The following is a 22,510-nucleotide window of genomic DNA, read 5'->3' on the forward strand; positions in this document are numbered from 1 at the left end:
TTCAAGTTGGATGGGTTCCGCTGGTGTACAGAAATCTTTGACTAGGCCATTCCAAGACATTTAAATGTTTCCCCTTAAACCACTCGAGTGTTGCTTTAGCAGTATGCTTAGGGTCATTGTCCTGCTGGAAGGTGAACCTCCGTCCCAGTCTCAAATCTCAAGAATTTCCCTGTATTTAGCGCCATCCATCATTCCTTCAATTCTGACCAGTTTCCCAGTCCCTGCCGATGAAAAACATCCCCACATGGTGCCACCACCATGCTTCACTGTGGGGATGGTGTTCTCAGGGTGATGAGAGGTGTTGGGTTTGCGCCAGACATAGCGTTTTCCTTAATGGCCAAAAAGCTCAATTGTAGTCTCATCTGACCAGAGTACCTTCTTCCATATGTTTGCTTATTTTTTTCTTTAAGCAATGGCTTTTTTCTGGCAACTCTTCCATTAAAAAAAATATATATATATATATATAAAAAATATATAAAAAACTCTTCCATAAAGCCCAGCTCTGTGGAGTGTATGGCTTACAGTGGTCCTATGGACAGATACTCCAATCTCCACTGTGGAGCTTTGCAGCTCCTTCAGGGTTATCTTTGGTCTCTTTGTTGCCTCTCTGATTAATGCCCTTCCTGGTCTGTGAGTTTTGGTGGGCGGCCCTCTCTTGGCAGGTTTGTTGTGGTGCCATATTCTTTCAATTTTTTAATAATGGATTTAATGGTGCTCCGTGAGATGTTCAAAGTTTAGACTATATTTATTTATAACCCAACCCTGATCTGTACTTCTTCACAACTTTGTCCCTGACCTGTTTGGAGAGCTCCTTGGTCTTCATGTTGCCGCTTGCTTGGTGGTGCCCCTTGCTTAGTGGTGTTGCAGACTCTGGGGCCTTTCAGAACAGGTGTATATATACGGAGATCATGTGACAGATCATGTGACATTTAGATTGCACACAGGTGGACTTTATTTAACTAATTATGTGACTTCTGAAGGTAATTGGTTGCACCAGATCTTATTTAGGGGCTTCATAGCAAAGGGGTTGAATACATATGCACGCACCACTTTTCCGTTATTTATTTTGTAGAATTTTTATAAACAAGTTAATTTTTTTCATTTCACTTCACCAATTTGGACTATTTTGTGTATGTCCATTACATGAAATCCAACCAATAATCCATTTAAATTACAGGTTGTAATGCAACAAAATAGGAAAAACGCCAAAGGGGGATGAATACTTTTGCAAGGCACTGTAATACTAGCTTCTAAAAACACTAACAGACTTTAAACCAGACCTGTTGTTGGAGGATCTTCATGACCTGGTCCAACCAGTCCTGGTCTCGCCTACTGTCTGCTGCCACATCATCCCCCTCCTGCAGAGAGACACAAAACAACCACCAAAGACGAACAAACAGTCATCTTATATATAATAATAATAATAATAATAATAATAATAATAATAATACAGTGCATTCGGAAAGTATTCAGACCCCTTCACTTTTTTGACATTTTGTTACGTTACAGCCTTATTCTAAAATTGATTAAATTAACTTTTTTCCTCATCAATCTACACACAATACCACATAATGACAAAGCAAAAACAGGTTTTAGACATTTCTGCAAAAAATAAATAAATAAATACCTTATTTACATAAGTATTCAGACCCTTTACTATGAGACTCAAAATTGAGCTCAGGTGCATCCTGTTTCCATTGTTTATCCTTGAGATGTTTCTACAACTTGATTAGAGTCCAACTGTGGTAAATTCAATTGATTGGACATGATTTGGAAAGGCACACACCTGTCTATATAAGGTCCCACAGTTGGCAGTGCATATCAGAGCAAAAACCAAGCCATGAGATCGAAGGAATTGTTCGTAGAGCTCTGAGACAGGATTGTGTTGAGGCACAGATCTGGGGAAGGGTACCAAAAAATGTCTGCAGCGTTGAAGGTCCCCAAGAACACAGTGGCCTCCATCATTCTTAAATTACATTTACATTTTACACCCCTGTAGCTCAGTTGGTAGAGCATGGTGCTTGCAACGCCAGGGTTGTGGGTTCGTTTCCCATGGGGGGCCAGTAAGAAAATGTATGCACTCACTAACTGTAAGTCGCTCTGGATAAGAGCGTCTGCTAAATGACTAAAATGTAATGTAATTCCTAAATGGAAGAAGATTGGAACCACTAAGACTCTTCCTAGAGCTGGCCGCCTGGCCAAACTGACCAATCGGGGGATGAAGAATCCGATTGTCACTCTGACAGAGCTCCAGAGTTCCTCTGTGGAGATGTGAGAACCTTCCAGAAGGACAGCCATCTCTGCAGCACTCCACCAATCAGGCCTTTATGGTAGAGTGGCCAGACGGAAGCCACTCCTCAGTAAAAGGCACATGACAGCCCGCTTGGAGTTTGCTAAAAGGCACCTAAAGGACTCTCAGACTATGAGAAACAAGATACTCTAGTCTGATGAAACCAAGATTGAACTCTTTGGCCTGAATGCCAAGCGTCACGTCTGGAGGAAACCTGCCACCATCCCTACGGTGAAGCATGGTGGTGGCAGCATCATGCTGTGGGGATGTTTATCAGCGGCAGGGACTGGGAGACTAGTCAGGATCGAGGGAAAGATGAACGGAGCAAAGTACAGAGAGATCCTTGATGAAAACCTGCTCCAGAGCACTCAGGACCTCAGACTGGGGCCAAGGTTCACCTCCCAACAGGACAACGACCCTAAGCACACAGCTAAGACAATGCATGAGTGGCTTCGGGACAAGTCTCTGAATGTCCTTGAGTGGCCCAGCCAGAGCCTGGACTTGAACCCGATCAAACATCTCTGGAGAGACCTGTAAATAGCTGTGCAGCGACGCTCCCCATCCAACCTGACAGAGCTTGAGAGGATCTGCAGAGAAGTATGGGAGAAACTCCCCAAATACAGCTGTGCCAAGCTTGTAAGGCTCATACCCAAGAAGACTTGAGGCTGTAATCACTGCCAAAGGTGCTTCAACAAAGTACTGTGTAAAGGGTCTGAATACTTATGTAAATATGATATTTCAGTTTTTATTTTTTAATATATTAGCAAATTGTTTTGTCATAATGGGGTATTGTGTGTAGATTGATGAGGGGAAAAACGATGTAATCAATTTTAGAATAAGGCTGTAACGTAATAAAATGTCAAAAAAGTGAAGGGGTCTAAATACTTTCCGAATGCCATTTAGCAGAAGCGTTGATCCAAAGCATGCATACACTTTAAGTATGGGTGGCCCGAGCGGGAATCAACCCACGACCCTTTGGCCATGCTCCACCAACTGAGCCTCACAGGATCACTCTTCTCTGTACAACCAGAAAATCACTAGCTAAATTTAGGCAACTTCACTTCCAAATTCCAATGCTTGAATTTCAATGCAGATACAAAAATAAAGGCTGAGGCTGAGGTGAGGTCAGAAAATGAAGCTTTCATGAAAAATAAGAGATCTCTCTAAAATAAAAGAAAGGTACCATGGCCTTGGTATTTGTCAGTCTCCTTATTTAGTTTTGTTATTTTTTTGTTATTGTAGTTTTTACCCCATTTTCTCCCAATTGCTAGTTACGACCTTGTCTCATCGCTGCAACTCCTCAATGGGCTCGGGAGAGGCGAAGGTCATGACCCGCCTAGCCGCCAACTTGTTAAAACCCTGCTTGCTTAAGCCGGAAGTCAGCCGCACCACCGTTCAACTGACAACCAAAGTCAGCTTGCAGGCGCCGGCCCGCCAAAAGGACTCGCTATTACACGGTGAGCTAAGAAAAACACCCTGCCAAATTACCTTCAGAAGTCACAAACTTTGAACATCCCACGGAGCACCATTAAATCCATTATTAAAAAATGGAAAGAATATGGCACCACAACAAACCTGCCAAGAGAGGGCCGCCCACCAAAACTCACGGACCAGGCAGGGAGGGCATTAATCAGAGAGGCAACAAAGATACCAAAGAGGCAAAAGATAACCCTGAAGGAGCTGCAAAGCTCCACAGCGGAGATTGGAGTATCTGTCCAAAGGACAACTTTAAACCATACACTCCACTGAGCTGGGCTTTACGGAAGAGTTGCCAGAAAAAAGCCATTGCTTAAAGAAAAAAATAAGCAAACACAATTGGTGTTCACCAAAAAGCATGTGGGAGACTCCCCAAACATATGGAAGAAGGTACTCTGGTCAGATGAGACTAAAATTGAGTCTGGCACAAACCCAACACCTCTTATCACCCCAAGATCACCATCCCCACAGTGAAGCATGATGGTGGCAGCATCATGCTGTGGGGATGTTTTTCCATCGGCAGGGAATGGGAAACTGGTCAGAATTGAAGGAATGATGGAAGGCGCTAAATACAGGGAAATTCTTGAGGGAAACCTGTTTCAGTCTTCCAGAGATTTGAGACTGGGACGGAGGTTCACCTTCCAGCAGGACAATGACCCTAAGCATACTGCTAGAGCAACACTCGAGTGGTTTAAGGGGAAACATTTAAACGTCTTGGAATGGCCTAGTCAAAACCCAGACCTCAATCCAATTGAGAATCTGTGGTATGACTTAAAGATTGCTGTACATCAGCGGAACCCATCCAACTTGAAGGAACTGGAGCAGTTTTGCCTAAATAATGGGAAAAAATCCCAGTGGCTAGATGTGCCAAGCTTATAGAGACATACCCCAAGAGACCTGCAGCTGTAATTGCTGCAAAAGATGGCTCTACAAAGTTTTGACTTTTGGGGGGTTGAATGGTTATGCACGCTCAAGTTCTGTTCATTTGTCTTATTTCTTGTTCGTTTCACAATAAAAAATATTTTGATCTTCAAAGTGGTAGGCATGTTGTGTAAATCAAATGATACAAACCCCCCAAAAATCGATTTTAATTCCAGGTTGTAAGGCAACAAAATAGGAAAAATGCCAAGGGGGGTGAATAATTTCGCAAGCTACTTGTCCCATTTAACAGAACTCTGCACGGCTTTTAACCGCAGGTGTTGCCTCTCAAAGAGGTAGAGGGGGGAGGGGTCGGGGGATGGAGGATAAGGTGTGTAGGGCTCGTCTCCCCCTAGAAGGGCCTCCCTTGCTCTCCTATCCCCTCGATGGATGAGGATGGTGGGGCCTGGTGGTAGCGTCAGCGCACGGCTAATTTCCATGTCTTCAGAGGCCCTCATTAGTGTGACTGGAGAGGGAGGGAGGGGAGGGAGGGAGGGAATAGGTAGATGCAGAGAAAGGTAGAGAAAGAGAGAGGAGGGAGAGAGGGAGAGATAGAATGAGAAAGAGAGCGATAGAATGAGAGAGAGGTGAGGTGTGGGCTGCCTTGATGGTGGGCTCCTCATCATTCCTGCCTCCTCTGCCTCCCACAGAGGTGAGAAGGGTGGGTGTGTGTGGCCCCTCAGAGGATGCATAACAATACACTGACCCTCCGTCTCTCATTAGGGGCCCTGTTGGAAAACAAACTGGCCTGGCAATTATGTCCTTATTACAGACGCATCATTAACTCCACAACAAGCTGCTGCTGCCCAAGGAGAAGGAGCTGACCGCTACCGCCACTCTCTTACTGCCTGCCTACAGCTGGATGGAGTGGCAGGGAGAGGGAGAGAGTATGCTGAGGCTGAGAGTGTGCGAGTGTGCGTGTGTGTGTGTGTTTGTGTGGTGGAGGGCCGTGACAACAAAAGGGCCTTTTCCCACAACCACCCTCAGTAACAGTGAAAGATTAATAAAAGGCATAGCAGGATAACAATTCCTCCTCTCAAACTGAAAGAACCACACTGCTGCCCCTTTCAGCTCTGTCTGAGTCTTTCAGCCGCAGAAAGATAGATCTCAACATCAAATTTGACACAGTAAAATACCTGATGGAAAACTGAATCTGTTACTAAGTATGCAGTAGGTGAATTACAGCCTGGACGGATTAAAACACGTCTGGTTTCCTGGTAACTTCCAGTTAGTTTCTCAGCAGGCTGAGATGTAGATCTACACAGACACACAATTACTGTTCCACCCTAGTCCTTCCGTGGTTCCTGGGGGATTTTCAATTAGCAACACACCGTGACTGGCTCCTCTCCGCTCCCGACACCCACACACAACCGCACATACGCACGCACACACCCTTCCTGTGACAGACCACTTACCCGTTCTCCGGTGGGTCCCTGAGCACCCGACAGCGCCGTGATCCACGGACAAGCAATTAACACCAACAGACACAAACACAGCTGACCAGGCGGAATGCCATTAGCCGCCATTAAAACACACCCGGAGCGACTCTCACCTCACACACACTTCACGCTCATTAAGCTTTGATAAGTTGGAGCATTTCTTCAAATGTATCTAGGCCCTGTCATTCCAGGGTAGGTGGTGGCTGATTCCTGGCTGGCATACACTCTCTCATCCTGTGATGAAGACAGGAAGTTGATTGTAACGCAGTGTCGGTTAATTGACGACAAGGGAGGAGGAGAGAGAGAAGGAGTGATCTATGTGGAGGAAGTGGGGACATACTGTAGATAGAGCTTGTTGTCGTGAAAGAAAGGGTTCTTCTTGAACAAGAAAAGCCATGAGCCAAATAACTTTTATAGTGAATGAGAGTGTGAGTTTTTTTTCTTCTCTTGAATGAGAGATAGTTGTATCCTAGCTTGGTTCCATACTGTATGTAGCCATGTTTCTATAATTGTCATGCCATACATAAAGCTAGTGTTTCCCCTATATGCATTTAGGGGATCGTGGACGCCACTGCAAAACAATTGTAATATACTGTATATATAATTTTTATAATGTACAGTGAGGGGAAAAAAGTATTTGATCCCCTGCTGAATTTGTACGTTTGCCCACTGACAAAGAAATTATCAGTCTATAATTTTAATGGTAGGTTTATTTGGAAACAGTGAGAGACAGATAACAACAAAAAATCCAGAAAAACGCATGTCAAAAAATGTTATAAATTGATTTGCATTTTAATGAGGAAATAAATATTTGACCCCTCTCCTCAATCAGAAAGATTTCTGGCTCCCAGGTGTCTTTAGGGATACTGCAGGGAATGGCTGAGATTAGGACGCACACTCTTAAAGGGAGTGCTCCTAATCTCAGCTTGTTATGTATAAAGACACCTGTCCACAGAAGCAATCAATCAATCAGATTCCAAACTCTCCACCATGGCCAAGACCAAAGAGCTCTCCAAGGATGTAAGGGACAAGATTGTAGACCTACAATACCATCGCCAAGCTGCTTGGTGAGAAGGTGACAACAGTTGGTGCGATTATTCGCAAATGGAAGAAACACAAAATAACTGTCAATCTCCCTCGGCCTGGGGCTCCATGCAAGATCTCACCTCGTGGAGTTGCAATGATCATGAGAATGGTGAGGAATCAGCCGAGAACTACACGGGAGATCTTGTCAACGTATCTCAAGGCAGCTGGGACCATAGTCATCAAGAAAACAATTGGTAACACACTACGCCGTGAAGGACTGAAATCCTGCAGCACCCACAAGGTCCCCCTGCTCAAGAAAGCACATATGCAGGCCCGTCTGAAGTTTGCCAATGGACATCTGAATGATTCAGAGGAGAACTGGCTGAAAGTGTTGAGGTCAGATGAGACCAAAACCGAGCTCTTTGGCATCAACTCAACTCGCCGGTTTGGAGGAGGAGGGAATGAACTGCCTATGACCCCGGGTACATCATCTCCACCCGTCAAACATGGAGGTGGAAACATTATGCTTTGGGGGTGTTTTTCTGCTAAGGGGACAGGACAACTTCCCGCATCAAAGGGACGATGGACGGGCCATGTACCATCAAATCTTGGGTGAGAACCTCCTTCCCTCAGCCAGGGCATTGAAAATGGGTCGTGGATGGGTATTCCAGCATGACAATGACCCAAAACACACGGCCAAGGCAACAAAGGAGTGGCTCAAGAAGAAGCACATTAAGGTCCTGGAGTGGCCTAGCTAGTCTCCAGACCTTGTAATCCCATAGAAAATCTGTGAAGGGAGCTGAAGGTTCCGAGTTGCTAAACGCCAGCCTCAAACCTTAATGACTTGGAGAAGATCTGCGAGGAGTGGGACAAAATCTCTCCGAGGTGTGGTGCAACCTGGTGGCCAACTACAAGAAACGGTTTTGCCACCAAGTACTAAGTCATGTTTTGCAGAGGGGTCAAATACTTATTTCCCTCATTAAAAAGCTAATCAATTTATAACATTTTTGACATGCGTTTTTCTGGATTTTTTTGTTGTTATTCTGTCTCTAACTGTTCAAATAAACCTACCATTAAAATTATAGAGTGATAATTTCTTTGTCAGTGGGCAAACGTACAAAAATCAGCAGGGGATCAAATACATTTTTCCCTCACTGTAGATGTATAGATGTATGCCCCAGGAAGACCCCAGAAAGACCAAGCACCCCCATATGCTAACTCTGCCACTGCTGCTACAAAAAATCCCAAACAGACTAGACCACCAGGCTAGTTGTGTTCTTTAAAATAGGCACATATCACCTCCCTAAGTGTTCATGTATGCCTACTCACCCATGCTTATCCAGTCAATGACTAGAAAGGTCGTATAGCTACATTTACCACAGTTTCTGACTTGAGACTGAATCACCACAGAGGCCAAGTGCCGGTTAGAGTCAGCTGACTGAACTGGGACTTCAATACAAGTCAACTGTCTTTCCATGTTTTCCTGTCAGTGATGGTAAACTATACATGTATCTGTTCCCACAGGGTCATTGTGAAGGTGGTAGAAGATGTCTACTAACAAATGATACAGGGTCAGATATTATGTCCATCCTGCTAGTTGTCAAGGTAAGGATCGGGGATAGGCGTAATCTGATCCTAGATCTGCAGTGACTCATTCAGACGGACAAAAACTGCACTGAGATCAGTGATTCAGCCATGTTGGATTGGGGATTTGGGCATCATCTGATCTTAGATATGTGGTTAAAGGTGCATCATCTACCTGCAGAGACTAATTCAGACGGATAAAAACTGCTCCGCGATCAGTGATTTTGTTAGGGGTCGTAAACCTGTACCTCGTCGGTGTCCAGCATGTCAGCAAGGTCCGTCTCGGTCATGTTGAGGATGGACGCAGCGATGGACTGGGCCTTGACCATGGACTGCTTGGACAGCCCCCCTACTGCCTTCTTCTTCTCCACCCTCTTCCTCTTCAGCTGCGATTTGGCGTCCTGCACCTCGCGGAGAGTTTCGCTTGCCAGAGCCTGACAGGAAGAAAATAAAGAAAGGGTGATGAAACTAGAGAAAGCGAGAGATGGAAATTTGAGCCAGTTTTCTACAGCAGGGAAATAATCCTGCAGCAACAGGAAATGTGAATTATTATGTGTATTATAATTAATTGACATTTTGTAGGGGTTTATAAAAAAATTGTAAGGGAAAAGTGGAAATTACAGACTAAAGAAGCCTTTAAACCGTAAATACACTACAAGTACAACACTTCCTGCATTGTTGGAAAGTCCTCCTGCAACAGGGTGATCAAATTAAGAGATCATACATCTGTAGATGAATAAAATTAAACCTATCAGAGACAAGAGCCGAGGGCGTCAGCAGCAACGTACATTATGGGAGAAATATTGAGTTTGACACTGAAATTCTCTGGATTCGTTCAAGCTCTCCTTATAGGATTTTTAGTACCTGAGAGGGTTTCTGAGTTACCCGACCTGGATTGAACGGTGCGGTGATGAGACACCGAGGTATCTACGCATCTTGGATATCAATAATAGGTTTCTTCTCCGACAAATCTCCTCAGAATTGACGCCTTGGACCGAATCACACATGGGAAAGAGTTGTATGAAAAATGCTAACTTATAGTGTTATTTGCTTTGAATGGGCTCACAATAAAACAAGCCAATACAACGGCATAACAGTGTAAATAATTGAGCGATGAGGGTGCATTTCAAATGGGATGCCCGAGATGTGTGTGTGTGTGTGTGTGTGTGTGAAACCTCATTGGTCTTCAGGCACCTCAGAGGCCTGAATGCACTAAATGGCAGTTGGCTCTAAATAAAAAGAGAGTGAGACAATTAAATGTAAAGCTACCACTGTACATGAGAAAGTCAATAACCCAAAACTCCCCTTTGCTTCATTTTGAGCTTATTGATCGATGCAATAATCTTCTGTATCATTCCCCTGTAAGCCCGCCTGAAAAGCTGACCTTGGAATAGAAGGTCAGCCGAGAGATGGGCTAGGTAGCTTTTCAAGCACACACACACACACACACACACACACACAACAAATAATCCCAAAACACACACACACAAGGGCAACTGCATACATACAGAAACAGATATGTACACACACCTCTCATTCCATGCTTTTACATAACCCAGGCTAATCATAAACAGACATCTCCATTGCTTTAGTTTATTTCACACGGGCGGATCAGAAGCACTTGCTGAGGCTCTGCTAGATTTCATAAGGAGAGCTGGTGGGGAGAGTTATTGTTGACAGACAGATCGTGGAGGATCCGAGGGATGCTATTAGATGGACTATTAGTAAATGAAATCAAATATAAAAACGCATGAAGCTTAGACAAATGAGCTGTGTGTGAAAACCAAATGGGACACGTCAAACGTCAATGTAAAACAATATGACTAAACACACCTTAGGATATTCTGAAGGGTTTCTCTGTACATTCTATACAGTCTTTATACTTAAGCTGAGGTGTCTATTCTACCCCAAATCAATATATTAATAGGCAAACAAAGGCACGAGGGTGTGGTATATGGCCCACGATGGGGTGTGGGGATATGGCCAATCTACCACGGCTAAGGGCTGTTCTTATGCACGGCAACAGCGAGTGCCTGGATATAGCCCTTAGCCGTGGTATATTGGCCATATACCACAAACCCGAGAGGCCTTATTGCTATTATAAACTGGTTATCAACGTAATTAGAACAGTAAAAATACATGTTTTGTCATACCCGTGGTATACGGTCTCATATACCACAGCTTTCCGGCCAATCAGCATTCATGCATCGAAACACCCAGTTTATAATATAACATATATCATATATTAGATGTATTAGGTGTCGGGTTTAGATACAGTAGAGCACAATAGAATATAGAAATATAACTAAATTAACTAAACGTATAATAAATGAAATAAAGTAGCGCAGAAATCAATCACAGCAATATTCATTTTCCTGATAAACCAAACAAAGGTTTAGTCTCCATAAGTGTGCCAAGACCTCTTCTGTGTCCTGGAGGAATACACAGCTCATTAAGAAACTGCCAGAGATCCTATTATTTTATTTACAGCCCTAATGAGATATTTACTGTCGCTAGTCAAGGGTTACATTCAATTGACCCAAACCCTGAATGTGTGGAATAATCTGGAAAGAGATTAATTTATCACTCATTCTCAGCCCTGAGAGAGAGAGAGAGAGAGAGAGAGAGAGAGAGAGAGAGAGAGAGTAGTGTGTGTGTGTGTATATGAAGGTGAGACCAATTGTATCTCACACTATTTTGTGTGTGTGTGTGTGTGCGTGTGTGTGCGTGCGTGTGTGTGTGCGTGCGTGTGTGTGTGCGCAGGTCGAGTCAGGCGCACACGGCTCTTACCCAGACAAACCTAGTATCACAATCACAGTAGCCAGAGGGCCAATTTAGACAGCAGAGGCTACGAAGCATGGAGATGGAGATCAACTGAGCAGGGAAACACCGTCCTTCCCACAATAACTACCCCATCCGTTTGATCCTACACCCACAAGAACTGTCTGGAAGGACTGACTGACAAAATGGCCATTGGAAAACACACAGACAGGGATTGTAAAGGACAATAGACCACAATATGCAGTTGAGTGAATTCAGACACATCTTTATTGTGAACATGGTACCTTCATAGAGATATACTGATATAGGTTTTACTGCTCTATTTAACTGTGTCCAGTGCCAATACTTTCCAAGTGTATTTCCAAATACATTCCAATATTCAACTATTTTTTCAATCAAACATATCAGAATACTTACTTCGAAATGTATGTGAAAGTACTTGAAATAACTGAAATACACTGCTCAAAAAAATAAAGGGAACACTTAAACAACACAATGTAACTCCAAGTCAATCACACTTCTGTGAAATCAAACTGTCCACTTAGGAAGCAACACTGATTGACAATACATTTCACATGCTGTTGTGCAAATGGAATAGACAACAGGTGGAAATTATAGGCAATTAGCAAGACACCCCCAATAAAGGACTGGTTTTGCAGGTGGTGACCACAGACCACTTCTCAGATCCTATGCTTCCTGGCTGATGTTTTGGTCACTTTTGAATGCTGGCGGTGCTTTCACTCTAGTGGTAGCATGAGACGGAGTCTACAACCCACACAAGTGGCTCAGGTAGTGCAGCTCATCCAGGATGGCACATCAATGCGAGCTGTGGTAAGAAGGTTTGCTGTGTCTGTCAGCGCAGTGTCCAGAACATGGAGGCGCTACCAGGAGGGAGGAGGCCGGAGGAGGGCAACAAACCCAGCAGCAGGACTGCTACCTCCGCCTTTGTGCAAGGAGGAGCAGGAGGAGCACTGCCAGAGCCCTGCAAAATGACTTCCAGCAGGCCACAAAGGTGCATGTCTGCTCAAACGGTCAGAAACAGACTCCATGAGGGTGGTATGAGGGCCCGACGTCCACAGGTGGGGGGTTGTGCTTACAGCCCAACACCGTCGCAGGACGTTTGGCATTTGCCAGAGAACACCATGATTGGCAAATCCGCCACTGGCGCCCTGTGCTCGTCACAGATGAAAGCAGGTTCACACTGAGCACATGTGACAGACGTGACAGAGTCTGGAGACGCCGTGGAGAACGAAGTTTCTGCTGCCTGCAACATCCTCCAGCATGACCGGTTTGGCGGTGGGTCAGTCATGGTGTGGGGTGGCATTTCTTTGGGGGCCGCACAGCCTCATGTGCTTTCGCCAGAGGTAGCCTGACTGCCATTAGGTACCGAGATGAGATCCTCAGACCCCTTGTGAGACCATATGCTGGTGTGGTTGGCCCTGGGTTCCTCCTAATGCAAGACAATGCTAGACCTCATGTGGCTGGAGGTGCTCAGCAGTTCCTGCAAGAGGAAGGCATTGATGCTATGGACACGGCCCGCCTGTTCCCCAGACCTGAATCCAAATTAGCACATGGGACATCATGTCTCGCTCCATCCACCAACGCCACGTTGCACCACAGACTGTCCAGGAGTTGGCGGATGCTTTAGTCCAGGTCTGGGAGGAGATCTCAGAGACCATCCGCGCCACCTCATCAGGAGCATGCCCAGGCGTTGTAGGGAGGTCATACAGGCACGTGGAGGCCACACACACACTACTGAGCCTCATTTTGACGATTTCAAGGACCTTCACATCAAAGTTGGATCAGCCTGTGTAGGGGTTTTCCACTGGTACATTCGAGGGTGACTCCAAATCCAGACCAGACCAATGGGTTGATAAATTTGATTTGGCCTGATAATTTGTGTGTGATTTTGTTGTCAGGTGAGCCCAACTATGTAAAGAAAAGTATTTAATCAGATTGTTTCATTCATTCAGATCTAGGATAGTGTTATTTGGTGTTTCCTTTATTTTTTTCTGAGCAGTGTAGTATTTGAACCCAAATCTGGTCTCCACCTTTGTGTCTGAGGCTAAGCCGGTGAGTGTAGGCAGCCATTCCAGGGCCACTGTTTAGTGTTTAGCACATCAACAGGAGTGAAACATGGCCTGAGGCTGGTAGAGAGGTAAGAGAGCCCATCCAACCAACCAAGAGTACAACAAAGAAGACCCCTGAAGCCCTGGACACTGATCAATACATGACAGCAGTAAATCTCCTCTGAACGGCTGGTCAGCCAATCAAAAAGGGCCTCTATTCTTATCAGGGATCATAAAAAGGATTGGGGAAACCTAGAATGATGCAATGGCACTCCAACAACAATACTTGGCAGACACTCCAGACAACTCCAGCCCTAGTGTTATGGGAACGAGGACGGAAAGGGTTCAGTAAAGAGTAGGCTACAGTATGTTGTTAGGGGGAGAAAAGAGGGAGGGGGTGGGGAGAAGAGGGAAGGAAGGAAGGGAGGGGAGAGAGAGGAGGGAGTGGGAGAGGAAGAGGGAAGGAAGGAAGGAGAGGGGAGGGAGGGAGGGGAGGGAGGAGGGAGGGAGGGAGGGAGGAGGGGGAGGGGAGGGAAAGGTGGGTGACCTATTATAAAAATCTTCCCGATAACAGTTTGATCAGTTTATTTTGACCAGTGAAATATAAATTACTGTATGTTGTGGGCATGTTGACCAACAATGGTATCCATGCTTCGTCTCCTGGACTGTTCTGAGGGAGGGGATGCCATCGTGGTCTCGTTTTACCCTCCTCAACACTGCAGTCAGAGTTGATGGGCAAGTGTCACACGGCGACGGTGTGATTGACAGGTTCTTTATCAGGCCCTGCCAGGAAACACAACACTAGAATGGCAGTTGGATTAGAACTCCATTCCCACTGGGCAGACACACACACTGGCAGGGCCTTAACCCCCATTATGCCCTCCACTGGCACAGACTAAGCACTCCCAGCCCTCGCGGGTCACCCAATGTCATGACTCAATTTGATGTTAGAAAGAGTGATTCAGAGGCAATTATTAATGTCTTTAGAAGAAGAGACATCATATTACAATGGTTATTAGGTCTTTGTGTAGAAGTGAACATGCCATGGCAGCTAGGCTAATTAGCAGTCCCTCATCTGACGACCGATATCACAGCCTAATAAAGTAACATGCACTAGGCTCATCTCAGACCGGGATTGTCAAACTGGGTCATGTTCATTAAGCACCAAACTAGAAGAAAACTGACTGAACGGGGGGGAGAGGGGGGCTGGTTATTTTCATTTCATTATTTTTAATCTACGGTGTAAACCCGACTGAACACGACCCTGAGCTATATCCATGTATTTTGCTAGTGGACCACTGTCCCCTGTGCTGTGTCTGCCCCAAGCTACATTTGACCTCCTGCCCTCTAACCCATGCCCAGTCCCCAGTCCAGTACCTTCGTGAAGGCTTGAAGCTGCTCCAGCTGTGTGTGGGCCAGGCCCAGTCGTCTCTGCAGGGCCTCCAGGGCCACGGTGCTCTGCTGGGCCAGACCCTCCCATCTGACGGGAGGCCGTGCCCAACCAGCTCGGCCTGGGCCCGCTCACTGGCTCCTCACACGGGCCTGCAAGGCCTCCACACGCTGCTCAAGAGGAGGGAGAGAAGGAGAGAGAAGATTTACATTCACGCTGCTCCTATACACACCACAACACAAGGAGATGATGTCATAATACATGGGGTTTCCAGTCCATGCTCTCCGAACACCACAACACAGGGAGATGATGTCATAATACACATGGGTTTCCAGTCGCCTGCTCCTATACACCACAACACAGGGAGATGATGTTTGCTAATATGGAGTTTCCAGTCACGCTTGCTCCTGATACACCACAACATAGGGAGATGATGTCATAATACATGGGTTTCCAGTCACGCTGCTCCTATACACCACAACACAGGAGATGATGTCTATAATACATGGGTTTCCAGTCAACGCTGCTCTGTCGTCCACAACACAGGGAGATGATGTCTGTAATACATGGGTTTCCAGTCCATGTGCTCCTATACACCACAACACAGGGAGATGATGTCATAATACATGGGTTTCCAGTCACGCTGCTCCTATACACCACAACACAGGGAGATGATGTTATAAACCCATGCGGTTTCCAGTCATGCTGCTCCTATAACCATAATACATAGGTTTGGAAAGACAGCTATAAAAAGGTGTTGAGGAGGCATCTTCACTTCTGTTACTGGATTCTCCCAGCTTGTCGTTGGGAAGGAAAATGTGATAAAATCCACCCAGCATCAAAATAGAACGATCCAAGCCTGTGTGTAAGGCCAGTCATGCTACCACTGCTGACGACTACCTGAACATCACACACATTATTAGGGTGAGCCCAAGCGCTATGGCTGCTACCTTCTTGTCCAGGTCCTCCTTGAGTTTCTGACAGGAGGTCTCATGGCTGACTCTTCTCTTTGAGTGGCTACAGTCAGCCTCCTCTTCAGAGAGTCTATGAAAGGCCTTCTGTTAGTGGCCTCCTCTGTCAAAGGTCTTCACCTGGGTGTCACACACAGAGGGAGAGAGGATGAAGAATTTGTGAATATCTTTAAAAAATATCAAAAGATGTTTGAATGTGTTTTCCTTTTGCCCATGCTAAGTACTGTAGATATATTCAGTCTAAATTAAATCAAGGCTGGGTGAATATACCGGTTAGTGGGTTCGGATGGCATATAAGTACCTGCATAGCCGATTCATTGTTAAAATTTGCTAGCAGATTCTGTCCACGTGATGAAAACGTGTCATCTGAAATGTTATTGTGACATACAGGGAAAACCATAAAGGCTGGCCGGGACGTATAACGATGACAGTAAAACGCATTTTCATTCATGTTTATGCCATCTGATTGCTAACTCATTGTGTGTGATTAAAACCACATATGTGAGATGTTAACTGAGACATACTTTCTTCTCCAGCTCCTCCACCATTCCTCTGTGTGTCTTCTCTCAGTCTCCTGGAGGACCTCATCCTAGTCTTCACGTGCCTCCACCAGCTGCCTCTTCATGTGCACATCTCTCTCTCTGTGTGGATCACCCTGGGAAATGACACACACACACACACACACACAGGGCATTAACACACACACGCTACACGCAAAGACGCAGAACGCAAACACACGCAGAAGCAGACACACACACACACGCGTCCCCAACGCTCACATCACATTATGACAACTAAATACATTGAACGTCACATGCAGATAGGGGATGCTGCAGAAAATATGAATTTCTATAATATCCAATTTCTAGACTGCATACAGTACTGATTCCTATACTAGTAGGGGAATATCTCACGCCTTGTTGTGCAACATCGGATGGGGAAACATTTCACAAATGACATTTTTAGATCTTCTTGAGACATTCTAACATCCAGACTGCAGTAACAGTCTGATCTACAGTAACATAGACACATCAACACATCCAAATAGCATGAAAGAATTACAGTTCTTAATGAAATGTTACACCACTGTCCTCAGCCACATAGAAAACCCATTAGACTGGGGAGGGGACTGACTGGGGGGGGCGACTGGGGAAGGGGACGACTGGGGAAAGGGGACGACTGGGGGAGGGGGCGACTGGGGAGGGGGGCGACTGGGGGGGGGGCGACTGGGGAGGGCCACTGGAGAGGGGGCGACTGGGGAGGGGACGACGGGAGAGGCCACTGGGGAGGGGACCACTGGGAGAGGGGCCACTGGGGAGGACGACTGGAGAGGGGCCGACTGGGGAGGGGACTCGACTGGAGAGGGGGCGACACTGGGGAGGGGCGACTGGGGAGGGACCCACTGGGGAGGGGGCGACTGGGGAGGGGGTGACTGGGGGAGGGGACGTGGTTCTGTAGACGAACGATCCAGAGTGGAATCAACTCCAAAAGAGCTTGTTTGTTTACTTGACTAGTTGACTATTCTGATAGTAACTAGATAGAGAGACGCATGGGGGTCCCCCTGTTGAAAGGCATAGCTGTAGCCATCTTGATAGTAATTAGATAGAGATGCTGGGGTGCCCCTGTTGGAAACGGCTGTGTGTGTGTGTGTGTGGGTGTGTGTGTGTCTAAATGTACGACGTGTCTATTACATTTCGCCTCTCCCTGACACGCTTAATATTCCCGTATCTTTTGCCACATCTTAAGAGACTCTTTCAGTTAAATGTCTTAGTGTGTAGTTTACTCTGTTTACATGTTTTACTCTGTTGTTTCACATAAAGGCAAATATTACCGAACTTCATGGCTGTCTGGGTCGGGGAATCGGAAGAACAAATGGAGATATGTGATTAAAAGATCAGATGCGTTTCCTTTCATTAATCAGGTTTACATTGCAAAATATGTATAGTTTTTTTCCCTCTCCCAGCCTGCACATATTACCGACTAGGCTTTTATTCTAAATAAACAGATGACGCAACTCGAGGGCCAAGTGCCTTTTATATTTTTGTGTAGTAAATGTCCCTGTCCCCCGATAGAGACTGGGTCAGGCCTGGGCAGACTGGGGCCAAATAAATGAGAGCTTTGTCTTATTGGAGTGACTTTAAATTAAATGAGAGAGAGAAGAGAGAGTCTGGCCGGGGCCCCTGCAGGGTCCTGATTTACCCCAATGGATTTAACCATTAATGAAAAACCATATTGAACCTTGGGATGTCTGTATCTGTTGACTTGGAAGAGCAGCAGCATTAGAGAGAAGCCCAGCCACATCACACAGATCCCTCTGTGCATCCCCAACAATAATAATGGTAATTAGATCTATAACAGCATTTTAGATGAACAGAGGATGAATAGAGAGGATAAAAAAAAGAATGGGGGATAGCTACTATAGTAGTTGTTTCTTCTTCTGCGTAGAGAGAGAGAGAGGAGAGAGAGAGAGAGAGAGAGAGAGAGAGAGTGATCTGTATTTATGAAGTGTCTGTTGAAAGACTGGACTTGGAACCTGTATTCTGATCTCTAACATTATCACCCCACTGCTGCTAGTTCCTTTCATCTCCAGTTTTTCCACTTTATCGCTCATCTAAAACATGCGTCCACAGATAATCACACTTTAACGTGTTCTACAGACAGTAGTAAGTGTGTTAAAAAAACAAAAGGGGAGTTGAAACATAGATGTAGTATCTGATAGACAGACAGACAACAGGATACGCTGGAGATGAAAGAAGCAGGTTCATAAATAAAGCAGGCGCCTGGATGACGGATATGACTGAGGACATACACGCTCTTACGCCACTCTTTTTTTGCCAGAGGAGCAGCCTGCGGCCCCTTGGTGTGTACTGAGATGTATATTTCAGGAGACGTCTGGTATAGACATGTCTTTCATTCTGAGGAGAAGGAGCGCCCCGTGGAGGATGTGGCGCAGGTGCTAGGGTAGCGCCATGGCAATAGAAGAAGAAGTAGAAGAAGAAGAAGAAGGGACCAATGGATAAGAGGGACGTTGTCGCGGAAACCGGCTGAGGGATCTTCGCTCTGTCTCTGCTGTGATCCGGTCTTCACAGCTTTGGTCACAAACACAACGCTACGTGATCGCTGTACACACTGAACACACATGTTGGATGTATTATTGAAGATGAAAGGAAAAAGGGTAGTACTACTGTATCATATATTGGGCCGGAGAGAGAAAGAGAGTGAGAGAGAGAGAGAAGAGAAATGAGAGAGAAAGAGAGATGAGAGAAAGAGAGAGAGAGAAAGAGAGAAAGAGAGTAAGAGAGAAAGAGTGAGAGAGAAACTAACATGTCAGTCCACCCTGCCTTTGTTTGAAAATTTAAAGTTTGATAAGTTGCTAATTGCCGAGGACCCTCTAACATGTTACATGCTCATGATGATCACAGCTTTGCAGTTTCTCACTTCTCTCAACTATGTAAGTCATTAACAGAAGGCCTGGGCCACTGTGGTGTTGTGTGGGTTTTTGTGTCACGGGAGCAGAGTTGATCCTTCTGCGGCACACACACTGGATCAAGCCACCCATCTCTTTGATCAAAACCCTCCATCTCATCTCAACACACAATGCCCAACAGGACACACACAACTTATACATGGCGTACACACACACAGAAAAAGAAAACACACACACACACAGATAGACAAACACAAATGAAAGCATGCACACGCAAATAGAAAACCCCAGAGAGTATTCAGAGCTGAGCTGGAGAAAGGGCAGCAGGAGAGCTGCCACACGGTGGAATCAAACACTGCAGATGAGACAGAGAGGGAGGAAGAATGTGTGAGAGAAACAGAGAAACAGAGAGAGAGACAGATGAGAGTGAGCGAGAGAGAGAGAGCATGCTGGTCTATGTACTGACTTCTCCTGCAGTTCTCTGAAGCTTCTTCTCTCTCCAGCAGCTGGGCTCGCAGGGCTTTTGTTAGCCGACATCTGCCTCGTCACCTCCGCACTCGGAGCTCTGAGAGGGAGACAGAGAGAGACAGAGTGTGTGTGAAGTGTGCGTCACAGAGACAAAGAGACAGGGGTGTTGTGACACTAGCCGTGACAGGTCAGGATGTAGCACAGCATGTGTTCTCATTCGAACGCAGACACTCTGTGGATGTCAGGAAGTGACAGAAAGAGGTTTATAATACATTTACACAGTTGAGGAGAAGTAGGAGGACATTGTGATTGTGTAGCGATCCATTTTTAAACCTCGTCTGTCTTTGTCATGTGAGAATACGTGGTGTATACAGTGAGGAAAGTATTTGATCCCCTGCTGATTTTGTACGTTTGCCCATCTGACAAAGAAAATGACTCTGTCTATAATACAATGGTAGGTTTATTAGAACAGTGAGAGACAGAATAACAAAAAAATCCAGAAAAACGCATGTCAAAAATGTTATAAATTGATTTGCATTTTAATGGAGGGAAATAAGTATTTGACCCCCCTCTCTCAATCAGAAAGATTTTCTGGCTCCCAGGTGTCTTTTATACAGGTATCTGAGCTGAGATTAGGAGCACACTCTTAAAGTGGAGCAGTCTAATCTCAGCTTGTTATATCACTTGTTTACCAGACATGAAGCAATCAGTGATGGAATCAGATTCCAAACTCTCCACCATGGCCAAGACCAAGAGAGCTCTCCAAGGATCGTCAGGGACAAGATTGTAGACCTGCACAAGGGCTGGAATGGGCTACAAGACCATAGCCAAGCAGCTTGAGTTGAGAAGGTGACAACAGTTGGTGCGATTTATTCACAAATGGAAGAAACACAAAAGAACTGTCAATCTCCCTCGGCCCGGGGGCTCCATGCAAGATCTCACCTCGATGGAGTTGTATACGATCATGAGAACGGTGAGAACACAGAACTACACGGAGGATCTTGTCAATGATCTTAAGGCAGCTGGGACCATAGTCACCAAAGAAAACAATTGGTAACACACTACGCAGTGAAGGACTGAAATCCTGCAGCGCCCGCAAGGTCCCTCTGCTCAAGAAAAGCACATATACAGGGCCGTCTGAAGTTTGCCAATGAACATCTGAAAGATTCAGAGGGAGAACTGGGTGAAAGTGATCAGATGAGACCAAAATGGGAGCTCTTTTGGCATCAACTCAACTACCGCCGTTTTGAGGAGGAGGAAGTGCCTATGACCCCAAGAACACCATCCCCACACGTCAAACATGGAGGTGGAAACATTTATGCCAAGGGAAGGAGAACCACCGCATCAAAGGGACGATGGACGGGCCATGTACCGTTCCAAATCTTAAGTGAGAACCTCCTTCCCTCAGCCAGGGCATTGAAAATGGGTCGTGGGATGCGGTATTCCAGCATGACAATGACCCAAAACACACGGCCAAGGCAGCAAAGGATTGGCTCAAGAATAAGCACATTAAGTTCCTGGAGTGGCTCAGCCAGTCTCCAGACCTTAATCCCATAGAAAATCTGTGGTGGGAGCTGGAAGTTTCGAGTTGCCAAACATCAGCCTCAAAACCTTAATGACTTGGAGAAGATCTGCAAAGAGGAGTGGGACAAAAAATTCCTCCTGAGATGTGTGCAAACCTGGGTGGCCAACTACAAGAAACGTCTGACCTGTGATTGCCAACAAGAGTTTTGCCACCAAGTACTAAGTAATGTTTTGCAGAGGGGTCAAATACTTATTTCTCTCATTAAATGCAAATCAATTTATTACATTTTTTACATGCGTTTTCTAGATTTTTTTGTTGTTATTCTGTCTCTCTGTCACACTCTGGCTCCAGGACTGTGTGTTGGGGCTCAGGTGTATTTCATTTTGGTGTGGTGTTGGGGTTGGGTGAGTTTCATTTTGTTTGTGTTTAGTGGTGATTGGCAATGATCGCAATCGGAGTGTAATTGAGTGGTCAGCTGTCGGCCTCGTTATCTCTGATTGGGAGCTCCATATATACTGTTGTGTTTCACTGTTTCGTTTGTGGGTTTTGTTCCTGTTTCTGTCAAGTGTTACAGAGACTTCACTATCGTCATTTGTTGTTTCGTGGTTGCTTTATGAAATAAAGTCATTATGACTACCCACGCGCTGCGTATTGGTCCGATTCCTTTAGACGATCGTGACAGAAACCCACCATAAAAGGACCAAGCAGCGTATCAAGCGGCAACAGGATCCACCTACAGGATTTATATCCACCCATAAAGGATTCATGGACATGGGGAGGAGATACTGGATAGTAAGGGTCCTTGGGCACAACCGGGGAATATCGCCTCCCTCTGTGAAGAGCTGGAGGCAAAGCTAAAGCCGAGAGGAGGCGAGTAGGAGAGGCAGCACGGAGGCAAGGCTGGAAGCCCGGGAGTACTACCCAAAAATTTTGGGGCACATGGCTTTGGGGCGCCTGGGCAGCAGGGAGGCTGCCACAGGGAGATGTGAGAGAAGGCTATCGGATTACGGGAGCCATTGACAGTAGGAGGGAGGGAAGTTGTTGTCTCGCATGAGAGGACGTGTTACCAGTCCGGTCCGGCCCGTTCCTGATCCCCAGTTAAGGCCAGTGGTGTGTGTGTTCCCGGTACGGACGGCCTGTTCCTGC

The 22,510-nt window shown here is 45.8% G+C and overlaps 1 protein-coding gene across 1 annotated transcript in view; it reads right to left on the reverse strand.

The window, feature by feature from the left end:
- The window catches only part of LOC123492686 (predicted GPI-anchored protein 58), a 33,684-nt gene extending 15,899 nt beyond the window's left edge, over positions 1 to 17,785 (reverse strand). Inside the window, exons 1-5 of the mRNA XM_045225468.1 lie at positions 17,776 to 17,785; positions 17,079 to 17,300; positions 14,961 to 15,143; positions 8,982 to 9,238; positions 1,281 to 1,358 (exon numbers count right to left, since the gene is read on the reverse strand). Of these exons, the coding sequence (XP_045081403.1) occupies positions 1,281 to 1,358; positions 8,982 to 9,238; positions 14,961 to 15,143; positions 17,079 to 17,300; positions 17,776 to 17,785 (750 nt within the window). The remainder of the gene's footprint in view (positions 1 to 1,280; positions 1,359 to 8,981; positions 9,239 to 14,960; positions 15,144 to 17,078; positions 17,301 to 17,775) is intronic.
- Between the last annotated feature and the right edge of the window lie 4,725 nt (positions 17,786 to 22,510).

This window comes from Coregonus clupeaformis, chromosome 15 (genome assembly GCF_020615455.1).
Source record: "Coregonus clupeaformis isolate EN_2021a chromosome 15, ASM2061545v1, whole genome shotgun sequence".
Taxonomy (NCBI): Eukaryota; Metazoa; Chordata; class Actinopteri; order Salmoniformes; family Salmonidae; genus Coregonus; species Coregonus clupeaformis.